At 48.5% G+C, this 14,417-nt stretch overlaps 1 protein-coding gene across 1 annotated transcript in view; it reads left to right on the plus strand.

The window, feature by feature from the left end:
- Window positions 1–441: 441 nt before the first annotated feature.
- Window positions 442–14,417, plus strand: part of PLXNB3 (plexin B3) — a gene marked incomplete at its 5' end in the record, with an annotated part of 74,451 nt that continues 60,475 nt past the window's right edge. The window contains 5 exon segments of the mRNA XM_053696042.1: window positions 442–550; window positions 662–773; window positions 8,392–8,520; window positions 11,577–11,699; window positions 12,101–12,194. Coding sequence (XP_053552017.1) covers window positions 442–550; window positions 662–773; window positions 8,392–8,520; window positions 11,577–11,699; window positions 12,101–12,194 — 567 coding nt within the window.

Genomic DNA, 14,417 nt, shown 5'->3' on the forward strand with positions numbered 1-14,417 from the left:
GCATACATTTACTAAATTCTACCGTTTTGATGTATTTGCTTCTTCAGAAGCAGTTTTTGGTAGAAAAGTTCTTCAGGCAGCTGTTTCATGATTATTCTGCTGATGTTTTAAGTTTTTCTTGTCATTAAAGAATAAACTTATAATTTGGGTTGTGGATTATTTTTTCAGCGGAAAATGTTTGTTTTTTGTTTTATCCCTCCCTCTCTAGTGACTCTTGCGTGGAGTTCCACATCTTGGGTATTGATATCCCATACGTCACTAGCTCATGGACTCTTGCCAATATGAAAGAAATGAATTTATCAGGTAAATTCTTACATAAATTATGTTTTATGTGCATTTGGGGGTATTCAGGACAATTTTTTTTTGCTACAAAAAGGATGAGAACTACTGCTCTACATCACTGTTACCTATACTAAACCTTTACTTTTTGTCCCCTCCCAGATCATGTGACTCTGCGGCTTTCTCTGGTTTTTCAGAGTGTAACAATCGCTGTGACAAACTTTACTGTTTACGATTGTGAGGCTGTGATGGACCTGTCTGTGTCTGCTCCGTAAGTTTATAACAGATACAGCCCTGATTAAACTATTCACAACAAGCCTAAACCTGAGTCCCCAGAGGTGGCACTGCAAACTAGCTGTGACTCATGTGTTTGTACCCACAGGTGTGCAGGGTGTGTGAGCAGCCCCTGGAGGTGCTACTGGTGTGTGTCTGATCATCGCTGCTCTCACACTGCGCACTGCAGCCAAAGAAGCACTGTCATTTACAGCAAGAATGTAAGTGGCACACAGCAAAATAAACTAGTGAGACAGTGTGTGTGTCTGTGTAGTAGGGTATAGTGTTTGTGTGGTGTAGTGTTTGTGTAGCATTATGCAGTGTATGTAGCGGTGTATAGTGTTTTTGTAGCATTGTGCAGTGTATGTGTCTGTGTAGTAGGGTACAGTGTCTGTGTAGTATTGCGCAGTGTATGTAGCAGGGTACAGTAATATGTAGCATTGTGCAGTGTATGTAGCAGGGTATAGTGTTTGTGTGGTGTAGTGTTTGTGTAGCATTATGCAGTGTATGTAGCAGTGTATAGTGTTTTTTGTAGCATTGTGCAGTGTATGTGTCTGTGTAGTAGGGTATAGTGTCTGTGTAGTATTGTGCAGTGTATGTAGCAGGGTACAGTAATATGTAGCATTGTGCAGTGTATGTATATGTAGCAGGGTACAGTGTTTGTGTAGCATTGTGCAGTGTATGTAGCAGGGTACAGTGTGTATGTGTGTAGCATTGCGCAGTGTATGTAGCAGGGTATAGTGTTTGTGTAGCATTGTGCAGTGTATGTAGCAGGGTACAGTGTGTATGTGTGTAGCATTGCGCAGTGTATGTAGCAGGGTATAGTGTTTGTGTAGCATTGTGCAGTGTATGTAGCAGGGTACAGTGTTTGTGTAGCATTGTGCAGTGTATGTGTATGTAGCAGGTTACAGTGTTTGTGTAGCATTGTGCAGTGTATGTGTATGTAGCAGGGTATAGTGTAGCATTGTACATAGAATGCATAGCTGGGTACAGTGTGTATGTAGCAGGGTACAATGCTTGTAGCAGAATACAAGGTGTCTGTAGCAGGGTACGGTGTTTGTGTAGCAGGGTACGGTGTTTGTGTAGTAGGGTACAGTATTTGTGTAGCAGGATACAGTGTGTATGTAGCAGGGTACAGTGTTTTTGTGTAGCAGGGTACTGTGTGTGTGTGTATGTAGCAAGGTACTGTATGTGTGTATGTAGCAGGGTACATTGTGTGTGTGTATGTAGCAGGGCACATTGTGTGTGTGTATGTAGCAGGGCACAATGTGTGTGTGTGTATGTAGCAGGGCACAGTGTGTGTATGTAGCAGGGCACAATGTGTGTGTGTGTATGTAGCAGGGCACAGTGTGTGTGTGTGTATGTAGCAGGGCACAGTGTGTGTGTATGTAGCAGGGCACAGTGTGTGTGTGTATGTAGCAGGGCACAGTGTGTGTGTGTATGTAGCAGGGCACAGTGTTTGTGTGTATGTAGCAGGGCACAGTGTGTGTGTGTATGTAGCAGGGTAAAGTGTGTGTGTATGTAGCAGGGTAAAGTGTGTGTATGTAGCAGGGTAAAGTGTGTGTATGTAGCAGGGTAAAGTGTGTGTATGTAGCAGGGTAAAGTGTGTCTGTGTAGCAGGGCACAGTGTGTGTGTGTAGCAGGGCACAGTGTGTGTGTAGCAGGGTACAGTGTGTGTGTAGAAGGGTACAGTGTGTGTGTAGCAGGGTACAGTGTGTGTGTGTAGCAGGGTACAGTGTGTGTGTGTGTATGTAGCAGGGTACAGTGTGTGTGTGTAGCAGGGTACAGTGTGTGTGTGTATGTAGCAGGGTACAGTGTGTGTGTGTAAGTAGCAGGATACAGTGTGTGTGTGTGTAGCAGGGTATAGCAGGGTACAGCAGGGTACAGTGTGTGTAGCAGGGTACAGTGTGTGTGTATGTAGCATGGTACAGTGTGTGTGTGTATGTAGCATGGTACAGTGTGTGTGTGTATGTAGCATGGTACAGTGTGTGTGTGTATGTAGCATGGTACAGTGTGTGTGTGTATGTAGCATGGTACAGTGTGTGTGTGTATGTAGCAGGGTACAGTGTGTGTGTGTATGTAGCAGGGTACAGTGTGTGTGTGTATGTAGCAGGGTACAGTGTGTGTGTGTGTGTATGTAGCAGGGTACAGTGTGTGTGTGTATGTAGCAGGGTACAGTGTGTGTGTGTATGTAGCAGGGTACAGTGTGTGTGCGTATGTAGCAGGGTACAGTGTGTGTATGTAGCAGGGTACAGTGTGTGTGTGTATGTAGCAGGGTACAGTGTGTGTGTGTATGTAGCAGGGTACAGTGTGTGTGTGTATGTAGCAGGGTACAGTGTGTGTATGTAGTAGGGTGCAGTGTTTGTGTGTGTGTATGTAGCAGGGTACAGTGTGTGTGTGTGTGTAGCAGGGTACAGTGTGTGTGTGTGTAGCAGGGTACAGTGTGTGTGTGTAGCAGGGTACAGTGTGTGTGTGTGTGTGTGTAGCAGGGTACAGTGTGTGTGTGTGTGTAGCAGGGTACAGTGTTTGTGTGTGTGTGTATGTAGCAGGATACATTGTGTGTGTATGTAGCAGGATACAGTGTTTGTGTGTGTATGTAGCAGGGTACAGTGTGTGTGTGTATGTAGCAGGGTACAGTGTGTGTGTGTGTGTAGCAGGGTACAGTGTGTGTGTAGCAGGGTACAGTGTGTGTGTAGCAGAGTACAGTGTTTGTGTATGTAGCAGGGTACTGTGTGTGTATGTAGCAGGATACAGTGTGTGTGTGTACGTAGCAGGGTACAGTGTGTGTAGCAGGGTACAGTGTGTGTGTGTGTATGTAGCAGGGTACAGTGCGTGTGTGTGTGTATGTAGCAGGATGCAGTGTGTGTGTATGTAGCAGGGTACAGTGTGTGTGTGTATGTAGCAGGGTACAGTGTGTGTGTGTGTAGCAGGGTACAGTGTGTGTGTAGCAGGGTACAGTGTGTGTGTAGCAGAGTACAGTGTTTGTGTATGTAGCAGGGTACTGTGTGTGTGTGTGTGTGTATGTAGCAGGATACAGTGTGTGTGTGTACGTAGCAGGGTACAGTGTGTGTGTGTATGTAGCAGGGTACAGTGTGTGTGTGTATGTAGCAGGGTACAGTGTGTGTATGTAGTAGGGTGCAGTGTTTGTGTGTGTGTATGTAGCAGGGTACAGTGTGTGTGTGTATGTAGCAGGGTACAGTGTGTGTGTGTGTGTAGCAGGGTACAGTGTGTGTGTGTGTAGCAGGGTACAGTGTGTGTGTGTGTAGCAGGGTACAGTGTGTGTGTGTGTAGCAGGGTACAGTGTGTGTGTGTGTAGCAGGGTACAGTGTGTGTGTGTGTAGCAGGGTACAGTGTGTGTGTGTGTGTGTAGCAGGGTACAGTGTGTGTGTGTGTGTAGCAGGGTACAGTGTTTGTGTGTGTGTGTATGTAGCAGGATACATTGTGTGTGTGTATGTAGCAGGATACAGTGTTTGTGTGTGTATGTAGCAGGGTACAGTGTGTGTGTGTATGTAGCAGGGTACAGTGTGTGTGTAGCAGGGTACAGTGTGTGTGTAGCAGAGTACAGTGTTTGTGTATGTAGCAGGGTACTGTGTGTGTGTGTGTGTATGTAGCAGGATACAGTGTGTGTGTGTACGTAGCAGGGTACAGTGTGTGTAGCAGGGTACAGTGTGTGTGTGTGTATGTAGCAGGGTACAGTGCGTGTGTGTGTGTGTATGTAGCAGGATGCAGTGTGTGTGTATGTAGCAGGGTACAGTGTGTGTGTGTATGTAGCAGGGTACAGTGTGTGTGTGTATGTAGCAGGGTACAGTGTGTGTGTGTGTGTAGCAGGGTACAGTGTGTGTGTAGCAGGGTACAGTGTGTGTGTAGCAGAGTACAGTGTTTGTGTATGTAGCAGGGTACTGTGTGTGTGTGTGTGTATGTAGCAGGATACAGTGTGTGTGTGTACGTAGCAGGGTACAGTGTGTGTAGCAGGGTACAGTGTGTGTGTGTGTGTATGTAGCAGGGTACAGTGCGTGTGTGTGTGTATGTAGCAGGATGCAGTGTGTGTGTGTGTGTATGTAGCAGGGTACAGTGTGTGTGTGTATGTAGCAGGGTACAGTGTGTGTGTGTATGTAGCAGGATACAGTGTGTGTGTGTATGTAGCAGGATACAGTGTGTGTGTGTGTGTGTGTGTGTGTAGCAGTGTGTGTGTGTGTGTGTATGTAGCAGGATACAGTGTGTGTGTGTATGTAGCAGGATACAGTGTGTGTGTGTGTATGTAGCAGGGTACAGTGTGTGTGTGTATGTAGCAGGGTACAGTGTGTGTGTGTATGTAGCAGGATACAGTGTGTGTGTGTGTATGTAGCAGGATACAGTGTGTGTGTGTGTGTGTGTGTGTGTGTAGCAGGGTACAGTGTGTGTGTGTATGTAGCAGGATACAGTGTGTGTGTGTATGTAGCAGGATACAGTGTGTGTGTGTATGTAGCAGGGTACAGTGTGCGTGTGTGTATTTAGCAGGAAACTGTGTGTGTGTGTGTATGTAGCAGGATACAGTGTGTGTGTGTATGTAGCAGGATACAGTGTGTGTGTGTGTATGTAGCAGGATACAGTGTGTGTGTGTATGTATGTAGCAGGATACAGTGTGTGTGTATGTAGCAAGGTACAGTGTGTGTGTGTGTATGTAGCAAGGTACAGTGTGTGTGTGTGTATGTAGCAAGGTACAGTGTGCGTGTGTGTATTTAGCAGGAAACAGTGTGTGTGTGTATGTAGCAGGAAACAGTGTGTGTGTATGTAGCAGGAAACAGTGTGTGTGTATGTAGCAGGATACAGTGTGTGTGTATGTAGCAGGATACAGTGTGTGTGTATGTAGCAGGATACAGTGTGTGTGTATGTAGCAGGATACAGTGTGTGTGTATGTATGTGTGTATGTAGCAGGGTACAGTGTGTGTGTAGCAGAGTACAGTGTTTGTGTATGTAGCAGGGTACTGTGTGTGTGTGTATGTAGCAGGATACAGTGTGTGTGTGTACGTAGCAGGGTACAGTGTGTGTGTAGCAGGGTACAGTGTGTGTAGCAGGGTACAGTGTGTGTAGCAGGGTACAGTGTGTGTGTAGCAGGGTACAGTGTGTGTGTGTATGTAGCAGGGTACAGTGCGTGTGTGTGTGTATGTAGCAGGATACAGTGTGTGTGTGTATGTAGCAGGATACAGTGTGTGTGTGTGTGTGTATGTAGCAGGATACAGTGTGTGTGTGTATGTAGCAGGATACAGTGTGTGTGTGTGTGTAGCAGGATACAGTGTGTGTGTGTGTGTAGCAGGGTACAGTGTGTGTGTGTGTATGTAGCAGGGTACAGTGTGTGTGTGTATGTAGCAGGATACAGTGTGTGTGTGTGTGTATGTAGCAGGGTACAGTGTGTGTGTGTGTGTATGTAGCAGGATACAGTGTGTGTTTGTGTGTGTGTGTAGCAGGGTACAGTGTGTGTGTGTAGCAGAGTACAGTGTTTGTGTATGTAGCAGGGTACAGTGTGTGTGTGTATGTAGCAGGATACAGTGTGTGTGTGTGTATGTAGCAGTGTACAGTGTGCGTGTGTGTATTTAGCAGGAAACTGTGTGTGTGTGTGTATGTAGCAGGATACAGTGTGTGTGTGTATGTAGCAGGATACAGTGTGTGTGTGTATGTAGCAGGATACAGTGTGTGTGTGTGTGTATGTAGCAGGATACAGTGTGTGTGTGTATGTATGTAGCAGGATACAGTGTGTGTGTATGTAGCAAGGTACAGTGTGTGTGTGTGTGTATGTAGCAAGGTACAGTGTGCGTGTGTGTATTTAGCAGGAAACAGTGTGTGTGTATGTAGCAGGATACAGTGTGTGTGTATGTATGTGTGTATGTAGCAGGATACAGTGTGTGTGTGTGTGTAGCAGGGTACAGTAGGGTACAGTGTGTGTGTACCTGTTTACAGTGTTTGTGTATGTAGCAGGGTACAGTGTGTGTGTGTATGTAGCAGGATACAGTGTGTGTGTATGTAGCAGGATACAGTGTGTGTGTATGTAGCAGGATACAGTGTGTGTGTATGTAGCAGGGTACAGTGTGTGTGTGTATGTAGCAGGGTACAGTGTGTGTGTGTATGTAGCAGGGTACAGTGTGTGTGTGTATGTAGCAGGGTACAGTGTGTGTGTATGTAGCAGGGTACAGTGTGTGTGTGTGTATGTAGCAGAGTACAGTGTGTGTGTGTGTGTATTTAGCAGGATACAGTGTGTGTTTGTGTGTGTGTATGTAGCAGGGTACAGTGTGTGTGTGTGTGTGTGTATGTAGCAGGGTACAGTGTGTGTGTGTGTGTGTGTGTGTATGTAGCAGGGTACAGTGTGTGTGTGTGTATTTAGCAGGATACAGTGTGTTTGTGTATGTAGCAGGATACAGTGTGTGTGTATGTAGCAGGATACAGTGTGTGTGTGTGTGTGTGTATGTAGCAGGATACAGTGTGTGTGTATGTAGCAGGATACAGTGTGTGTGTATGTAGCAGGATACAGTGTGTGTGTGTGTATGTAGCAGGATACAGTGTGTGTGTATGTAGCAGGATACAGTGTGTGTGTGTGTGTGTGTATGTAGCAGGATGCAGTGTGTGTGTATGTAGCAGGATACAGTGTGTGTGTGTGTGTATGTAGCAGGATACAGTGTGTGTGTGTGTGTATGTAGCAGGGTACAGTGTGTGTGTGTGTGTGTATGTAGCAGGATACAGTGTGTGTGTATGTAGCAGGATACAGTGTGTGTGTATGTAGCAGGATACAGTGTGTGTGTGTGTGTGTATGTAGCAGGGTACAGTGTGTGTGTGTGTGTGTATGTAGCAGGGTACAGTGTGTGTGTATGTAGCAGGATACAGTGTGTGTGTGTGTGTGTGTGTGTGTGTATGTAGCAGGATACAGTGTGTGTGTATGTAGCAGGATACAGTGTGTGTGTGTGTGTGTGTATGTAGCAGGGTACAGTGTGTGTGTGTGTGTGTGTGTGTATGTAGCAGTGTACAGTGTGTGTGTATGTAGCAGGATACAGTGTGTGTGTGTGTCTGTATGTAGCAGGGTACAGTGTGTGTGTGTGTGTATGTAGCAGGGTACAGTGTGTGTGTGTGTGTGTGTATGTAGCAGGATACAGTGTGTGTGTGTATTTCACAGTTTAGGAGTGTGTGTGTGTAGCAGGGTACAGTGTGTGTGTGTGTATGTAGCAGGATACAGTGTGTGTGTGTGTGTGTATTTCACAGTTTAGGAGTGTGTGTGTAGCAGGGTACAGAGTATTTGTGTTTTGCAGGGTATTGAGTGTAAGTGTTTATGTGTAGCAGGGTGAATAGTGTGTTTGTATATGTGGCAGGCTACAGGGTGTTTATGTGTAGCAGGACACTTTGTGTGCGTAACTGGATGTATTGTATGTGTTTTGCAGGATACAGTATTTGTGTAGCAGGAAAAGGGTCCAGTGTGTGTGTGTCTATTTAGCAGGGTTTAGAGTGTGTGTGTGTCAGGGGGAGCAGGTTACAGTGTGTGTGTGTGTGTGCGAGGCTACAGTGTGCGTATGTTTGTGATTAAAGAGTGTGTGAAGTCACATTGTGTGTGTGTGTGTGGTGCTACAGTAACAGTCTGTGAGTGCGAGGCTACAGAGTGTGTGTGTGTTGAAGCCTACAGAGTGTGTGTTGGTATGAGGCTACAGAACGTGTGTAGGGTGAAGGGGTAAGTGGGTGCAGCAGGATTGTAAAGCTACACTTACTGCACTTACAGCTATGATTGTTATATATGCGAGAGTTTCTCTGAAGGCTAACATTTCCCCTAAGTGGTGCCCTCCAAAACTATCTCTGCCCTCCCTGACAGCCTTTTCTCTCTTTCAGGATTCACACCCAGAGCTCTCAGGACCTGATTCCTGCCCCAGCCTGGAGCAGGTTCTGGGGTCCCATCTGATTCCTATTGGAGTTGAACGAGAGCTGGATCTGGTCGGGAGAAACTTGCAACTTCTGCAGGTAGGTAAAGCACCCAGATCAGTATGGGGTCACAGGCACTAAAGCAGCATATACGTGGCACATATGTTGCTGCTTTGCCTCAAGTACATAATAGATCAGTATGCCGCTGCACCTCAGGTACAGAACACATCATTATGCCGCTGCGTCTCAGTTGCAGAATACATCATTATGCCGCTGCGCCTCAGGTAAAGAATACATCAGTATGCCGCTGCGCCTCAGGTACAGAATTCATCATTATGCCGCTGCGCCTCAGGTAAAGAATACATCATTATGCCGCTGCGTCTCAGGTACAGAATACATCATTATGCCGCTGCGTCTCAGGTACAGAATACATCAGTATGCCGCTGCGTCTCAGGTACAGAATACATCATTATGCCGCTGCGCCTCAGGTACAGAATACATCATTATGCCGCTGCGTCTCAGGTACAGAATACATCATTATGCCGCTGCGTCTCAGGTACAGAATACATCATTATGCCGCTGCAATTCAGGTACAGAATACATCAGTATGCCGCTGCGTCTCAGGTACAGAATACATCATTATGCCGCTGCGCCTCAGGTACAGAATACATCAGTATGCCGCTGCATCTCAGGTACAGAATACATCAGTATGCCGCTGCGCCTCAGGTACAGAACACATCAGTATGCCGCTGCGCCTCAGGTACAGAACACATCATTATGCCGCTGCGCCTCAGTTACAGAATACATCAGTATGCCGCTGCGTCTCGGGTACAGAATACATCATTATGCCGCTGCATCTCAGGTACAGAATACATCAGTATGCCGCTGCGCCTCAGGTACAGAATACATCATTATGCTGCTGCGCCTCAGGTACAGAATACATCATTATGCCGCTGCGCCTCAGGTAAAGAATACATCAGTATGCCGCTGCGCCTCAGGTACAGAATACATCATTATGCCGCTGCAATTCAGGTACAGAATACATCAGTATGCCGCTGCGCCTCAGGTACAGAATACATCAGTATGCCGCTGCGCCTCAGGTACAGAACACATCATTATGCCGCTGCGCCTCAGGTACAGAATACATCAGTATGCCGCTGCGCCTCAGGTACAGAATACATCATTATGCCGCTGCGCCTCAGGGACAGAATACATCAGTATGCCGCTGCGCCTCAGGTAAAGAATACATCAGTATGCCGCTGCGCCTCAGGTAAAGAATACATCATTATGCCGCTGCATCTCAGGTACAGAATACATCAGTATGCCGCTGCATCTCAGGTACAGAATACATCAGTATGCCGCTGCGCCTCAGGTAAAGAATACATCAGTATTCCGCTGCGCCTCAGGTACAGAACACATCAGTATGCCGCTGCGCCTCAGGTACAGAATACATCAGTATGCCGCTGCGCCTCAGGTACAGAATACATCAGTATGCCGCTGCGCCTCAGGTACAGAACACATCAGTATGCCGCTGCGCCTCAGGTACAGAACACATCATTATGCCGCTGCGCCTCAGTTACAGAATACATCAGTATGCCGCTGCGCCTCAGGTACAGAATACATCATTATGCCGCTGCATCTCAGGTACAGAATACATCAGTATGCCGCTGCGCCTCAGGTACAGAATACATCATTATGCCGCTGCGCCTCAGGTACAGAATACATCAGTATGCCGCTGCATCTCAGTACAGAATACATCAGTATGCTGCTGCGCCTCAGGTACAGAACACATCAGTATGCCGCTGCGCCTCAGGTACAGAACACATCATTATGCCGCTGCGCCTCAGTTACAGAATACATCAGTATGCCGCTGCGTCTCGGGTACAGAATACATCATTATGCCGCTGCATCTCAGGTACAGAATACATCATTATGCCGCTGCAATTCAGGTACAGAATACATCAGTATGCCGCTGCGCCTCAGGTACAGAATACATCAGTATGCCGCTGCGCCTCAGGTACAGAACACATCATTATGCCGCTGCGCCTCAGGTACAGAATACATCAGTATGCCGCTGCGCCTCAGGTACAGAATACATCATTATGCCGCTGCGCCTCAGGGACAGAATACATCAGTATGCCGCTGCGCCTCAGGTAAAGAATACATCAGTATGCCGCTACGCCTCAGGTAAAGAATACATCATTATGCCGCTGCGCCTCAGGTACAGAATACATCAGTATGCCGCTGCATCTCAGGTACAGAATACATCAGTATTCCGCTGCGCCTCAGGTACAGAACACATCAGTATGCCGCTGCGCCTCAGGTACAGAATACATCAGTATGCCGCTGCGCCTCAGGTACAGAATACATCATTATGCCGCTGCGCCTCAGGTACAGAATACATCAGTATGCCGCTGCGCCTCAGGTACAGAATACATCATTATGCCGCTGCGCCTCAGGTACAGAATACATCATTATGCCGCTGCGCCTCAGGTACAGAATACATCAGTATGCCGCTGCGCCTCAGGTACAAAATACATCAGTATGCCGCTGCGCCTCAGGTACAGAATACATCAGTATGCCGCTGCGCCTCAGGTACAGAATACATCAGTATGCCGCTGCGCCTCAGGTACAGAATACATCAGTATGCCGCTGCGCCTCAGGTACAGAATACATCATTATGCTGCTGCGCCTCAGGTACAGAATACATCATTATGCCGCTGCGCCTCAGGTACAGAATACATCAGTATGCCGCTGCGCCTCAGGTACAGAATACATCAGTATGCCGCTGCGCCTCAGGTACAGAATACATCATTATGCTGCTGCGCCTCAGGTACAGAATACATCATTATGCCGCTGCGTCTCAGGTACAGAATACATCATTATGCCGCTGCGCTTCAGGTACAGAATACATCATTATGCCGCTGCGCCTCAGGTACAGAATACATCAGTATGCCGCTGCGCCTCAGGTACAGAATACATCAGTATGCCGCTGCGCCTCAGGTACAGAATACATCAGTATGCCGCTGCGCCTCAGGTACAGAATACATCAGTATGCCGCTGCGTCTCAGGTACAGAATACATCAGTATGCCGCTGCGCTTCAGACATGAGATGATAATGTTTTGATGCCAGTGCCCATTCTTATTTCCTACAGGGAGAGGAGTTGGGATACAGCTGTATCATTGAGGTAGAAGGAGCCCCCATTACCCTGCGGGCACAGATAGAGATGGTGACTGGGGAGGACAATGTTTACCAAGTACACTGCCAGTCTCACAAGGTGGGCACAGAGGTTTGGTGGAACTTGAGTATAAAAGGGACATAAAACCTAAATTGTTTCTTTCATGATTCAGATATTACATATTACATTTTTTTTGTTTTTTGGTATCCTTTGCTGAAAATCAGGAAGGTAAGCTCAGGAGTGTGCACGTGTCTGCAGCACTATATGGCAGCAGTTTTGCAACAATGTTATACATTAGCAAGAGCACTAGATGGCAGCACTATTTCCTGTCATGCAGTGCTGCAGGCATGTGCACGCTACCTAGGTATCTGTTCAACAAACAATAACATGAGAACAAAGCAAATTTTTTTATTCTCTACCTGAATCATGAAAGATTCCTCGTGGGAGGGGAACTAACAAATGTGAGATAGAGGTAACTGCTGCTTGTGTCTGTCTTGCAGTATCAGTACCCTCTAACTGTACTGGAGCATCGGGTCACTGTGCACGTGAGACTGGGAAATGACCATCGTGTGGATAATAATGGAGAGATCCAGGGTAAGACACCGTGTGACTGTGCACAGCCCTGCAGAGTAACAGTAACCCCCTCACTGCCACAGCCCTGCAGAGTAACAGTAACCCCCTCACTGCCACAGCCCTGCAGAGTAACAGTAACCCTCTCACTGCCACAGCCCTGCAGAGTAACAGTAACCCTCTCACTGCCACAGCCCTGCAGAGTAACAGTAACCCTCTCACTGCCACAGCCCTGCAGAGTAACAGTAACCCCCTCACTGCCACAGCCCTGCAGAGTAACAGGTAACCCTCTCACTGCCACAGCCCTGCAGAGTAACAGTAACCCTCTCACTGCCACAGCCCTGCAGAGTAACAGTAACCCTCTCACTGCCACAGCCCTGCAGAGTAACCGTAACCCTCTCACTGCTACAGCCCTGCAGAGTAACAGTAACCCCCTCACTGCCACAGCCCTGCAGAGTAACCGTAACCCTCTCACTGCCACAGCCCTGCAGAGTAACAGTAACCCCCTCACTGCCACAGCCCTGCAGAGTAACAGTAACCCCCTCACTGCCACAGCCCTGCAGAGTAACAGTAACCCTCTCACTGCCACAGCCCTGCAGAGTAACAGTAACCCTCTCACTGCCACAGCCCTGCAGAGTAACAGTAACCCCCTCACTGCCACAGCCCTGTAGAGTAACAGTAACCCTCTCACTGTCACAGCCCTGCAGAGTAACAGTAACCCCCTCACTGCCACAGCCCTGCAGAGTAACATTAACCCCCTCACTGCCACAGCCCTGCAGAGTAACAGTAACCCCCTCACTGCCACAGCCCTGCAGAGTAACAGTAACCCTCTCACTGCCACAGCCCTGCAGAGTAACAGTAACCCTCTCACTGCCACAGCCCTGCAGAGTAACAGTAACCTTCTCACTGCCACAGCCCTGTAGAGTAACAGTAACCCTCTCACTGCCACAGCCCTGCAGAGTAACAGTAACCCTCTCACTGCCACAGCCCTGCAGAGTAACAGTAACCCCCTCACTGCCACAGCCCTGCAGAATAACAGTAACCCCCTCACTGCCACAGCCCTGCAGAGTAACCGTAACCCCCTCACTGCCACAGCCCTGCAGAGTAACAGTAACCCCCTCACCGCCACAGCCCTGCAGAGTAACAGTAACCCCCTCACCGCCACAGCCCTGCAGAGTAACAGTAACCCTCTCACTGCCACAGCCCTGCAGAGTAACAGTAACCCTCTCACTGCCACAGCCCTGCAGAGTAACAGTAACCCTCTCACTGCCACAGCCCTGCAGAGTAACAGTAACCCTCTCACTGCCACAGCCCTGCAGAGTAACAGTAACCCTCTCACTGCCACAGCCCTGCAGAGTAACAGTAACCCTCATTGCCACAGCCCTGCAGAGTAACAGTAACCCTCTCACTGCCACAGCCCTGCAGAGTAACAGTAACCCTCTCACTGCCACAGCCCTGCAGAGTAACAGTAACCCTCTCACTGCCACAGCCCTGCAGAGTAACAGTAACCCCCTCACTGCCACAGCCCTGCAGAGTAACAGTAACCCTCTCACTGCCACAGCCCTGCAGAGTAGCAGTAACCCCCTCACTGCCACAGCCCTGCAGAGCTTTACAGTAACCCCCTCACTGCCACAGCCCTGCAGAGCTTTACAGTAACCCCCTCACTGCCACAGCCCTGCAGAGCTTTACAGTAACCCCCTCACTGCCACAGCCCTGCAGAGCTTTACAGTAACCCCCTCACTGCCACAGCCCTGCAGAGCTTTACAGTAACCCCCTCACTGCCACAGCCCTGCAGAGCTTTACAGTAACCCCCTCACTGCCACAGCCCTGCAGAGCTTTACAGTAACCCCCTCACTGCCACAGCCCTGCAGAGCTTTACAGTAACCCCCTCACTGCCACAGCCCTGCAGAGCTTTACAGTAACCCCCTCACTGCCACAGCCCTGCAGAGCTTTACAGTAACCCCCTCACTGCCACAGCCCTGCAGAGCTTTACAGTAACCCCCTCACTGCCACAGCCCTGCAGAGCTTTACAGTAACCCCCTCACTGCCACAGCCCTGCAGAGCTTTACAGTAACCCCCTCACTGCCACAGCCCTGCAGAGCTTTACAGTAACCCCCTCACTGCCACAGCCCTGCAGAGCTTTACAGTAACCCCCTCACTGCCACAGCCCTGCAGAGCTTTACAGTAACCCCCTCACTGCCACAGCCCTGCAGAGCTTTACAGTAACCCCCTCACTGCCACAGCCCT

Source organism: Bombina bombina, chromosome 12 (assembly GCF_027579735.1).
Source record: "Bombina bombina isolate aBomBom1 chromosome 12, aBomBom1.pri, whole genome shotgun sequence".
NCBI classification, from domain to species: Eukaryota; Metazoa; Chordata; class Amphibia; order Anura; family Bombinatoridae; genus Bombina; species Bombina bombina.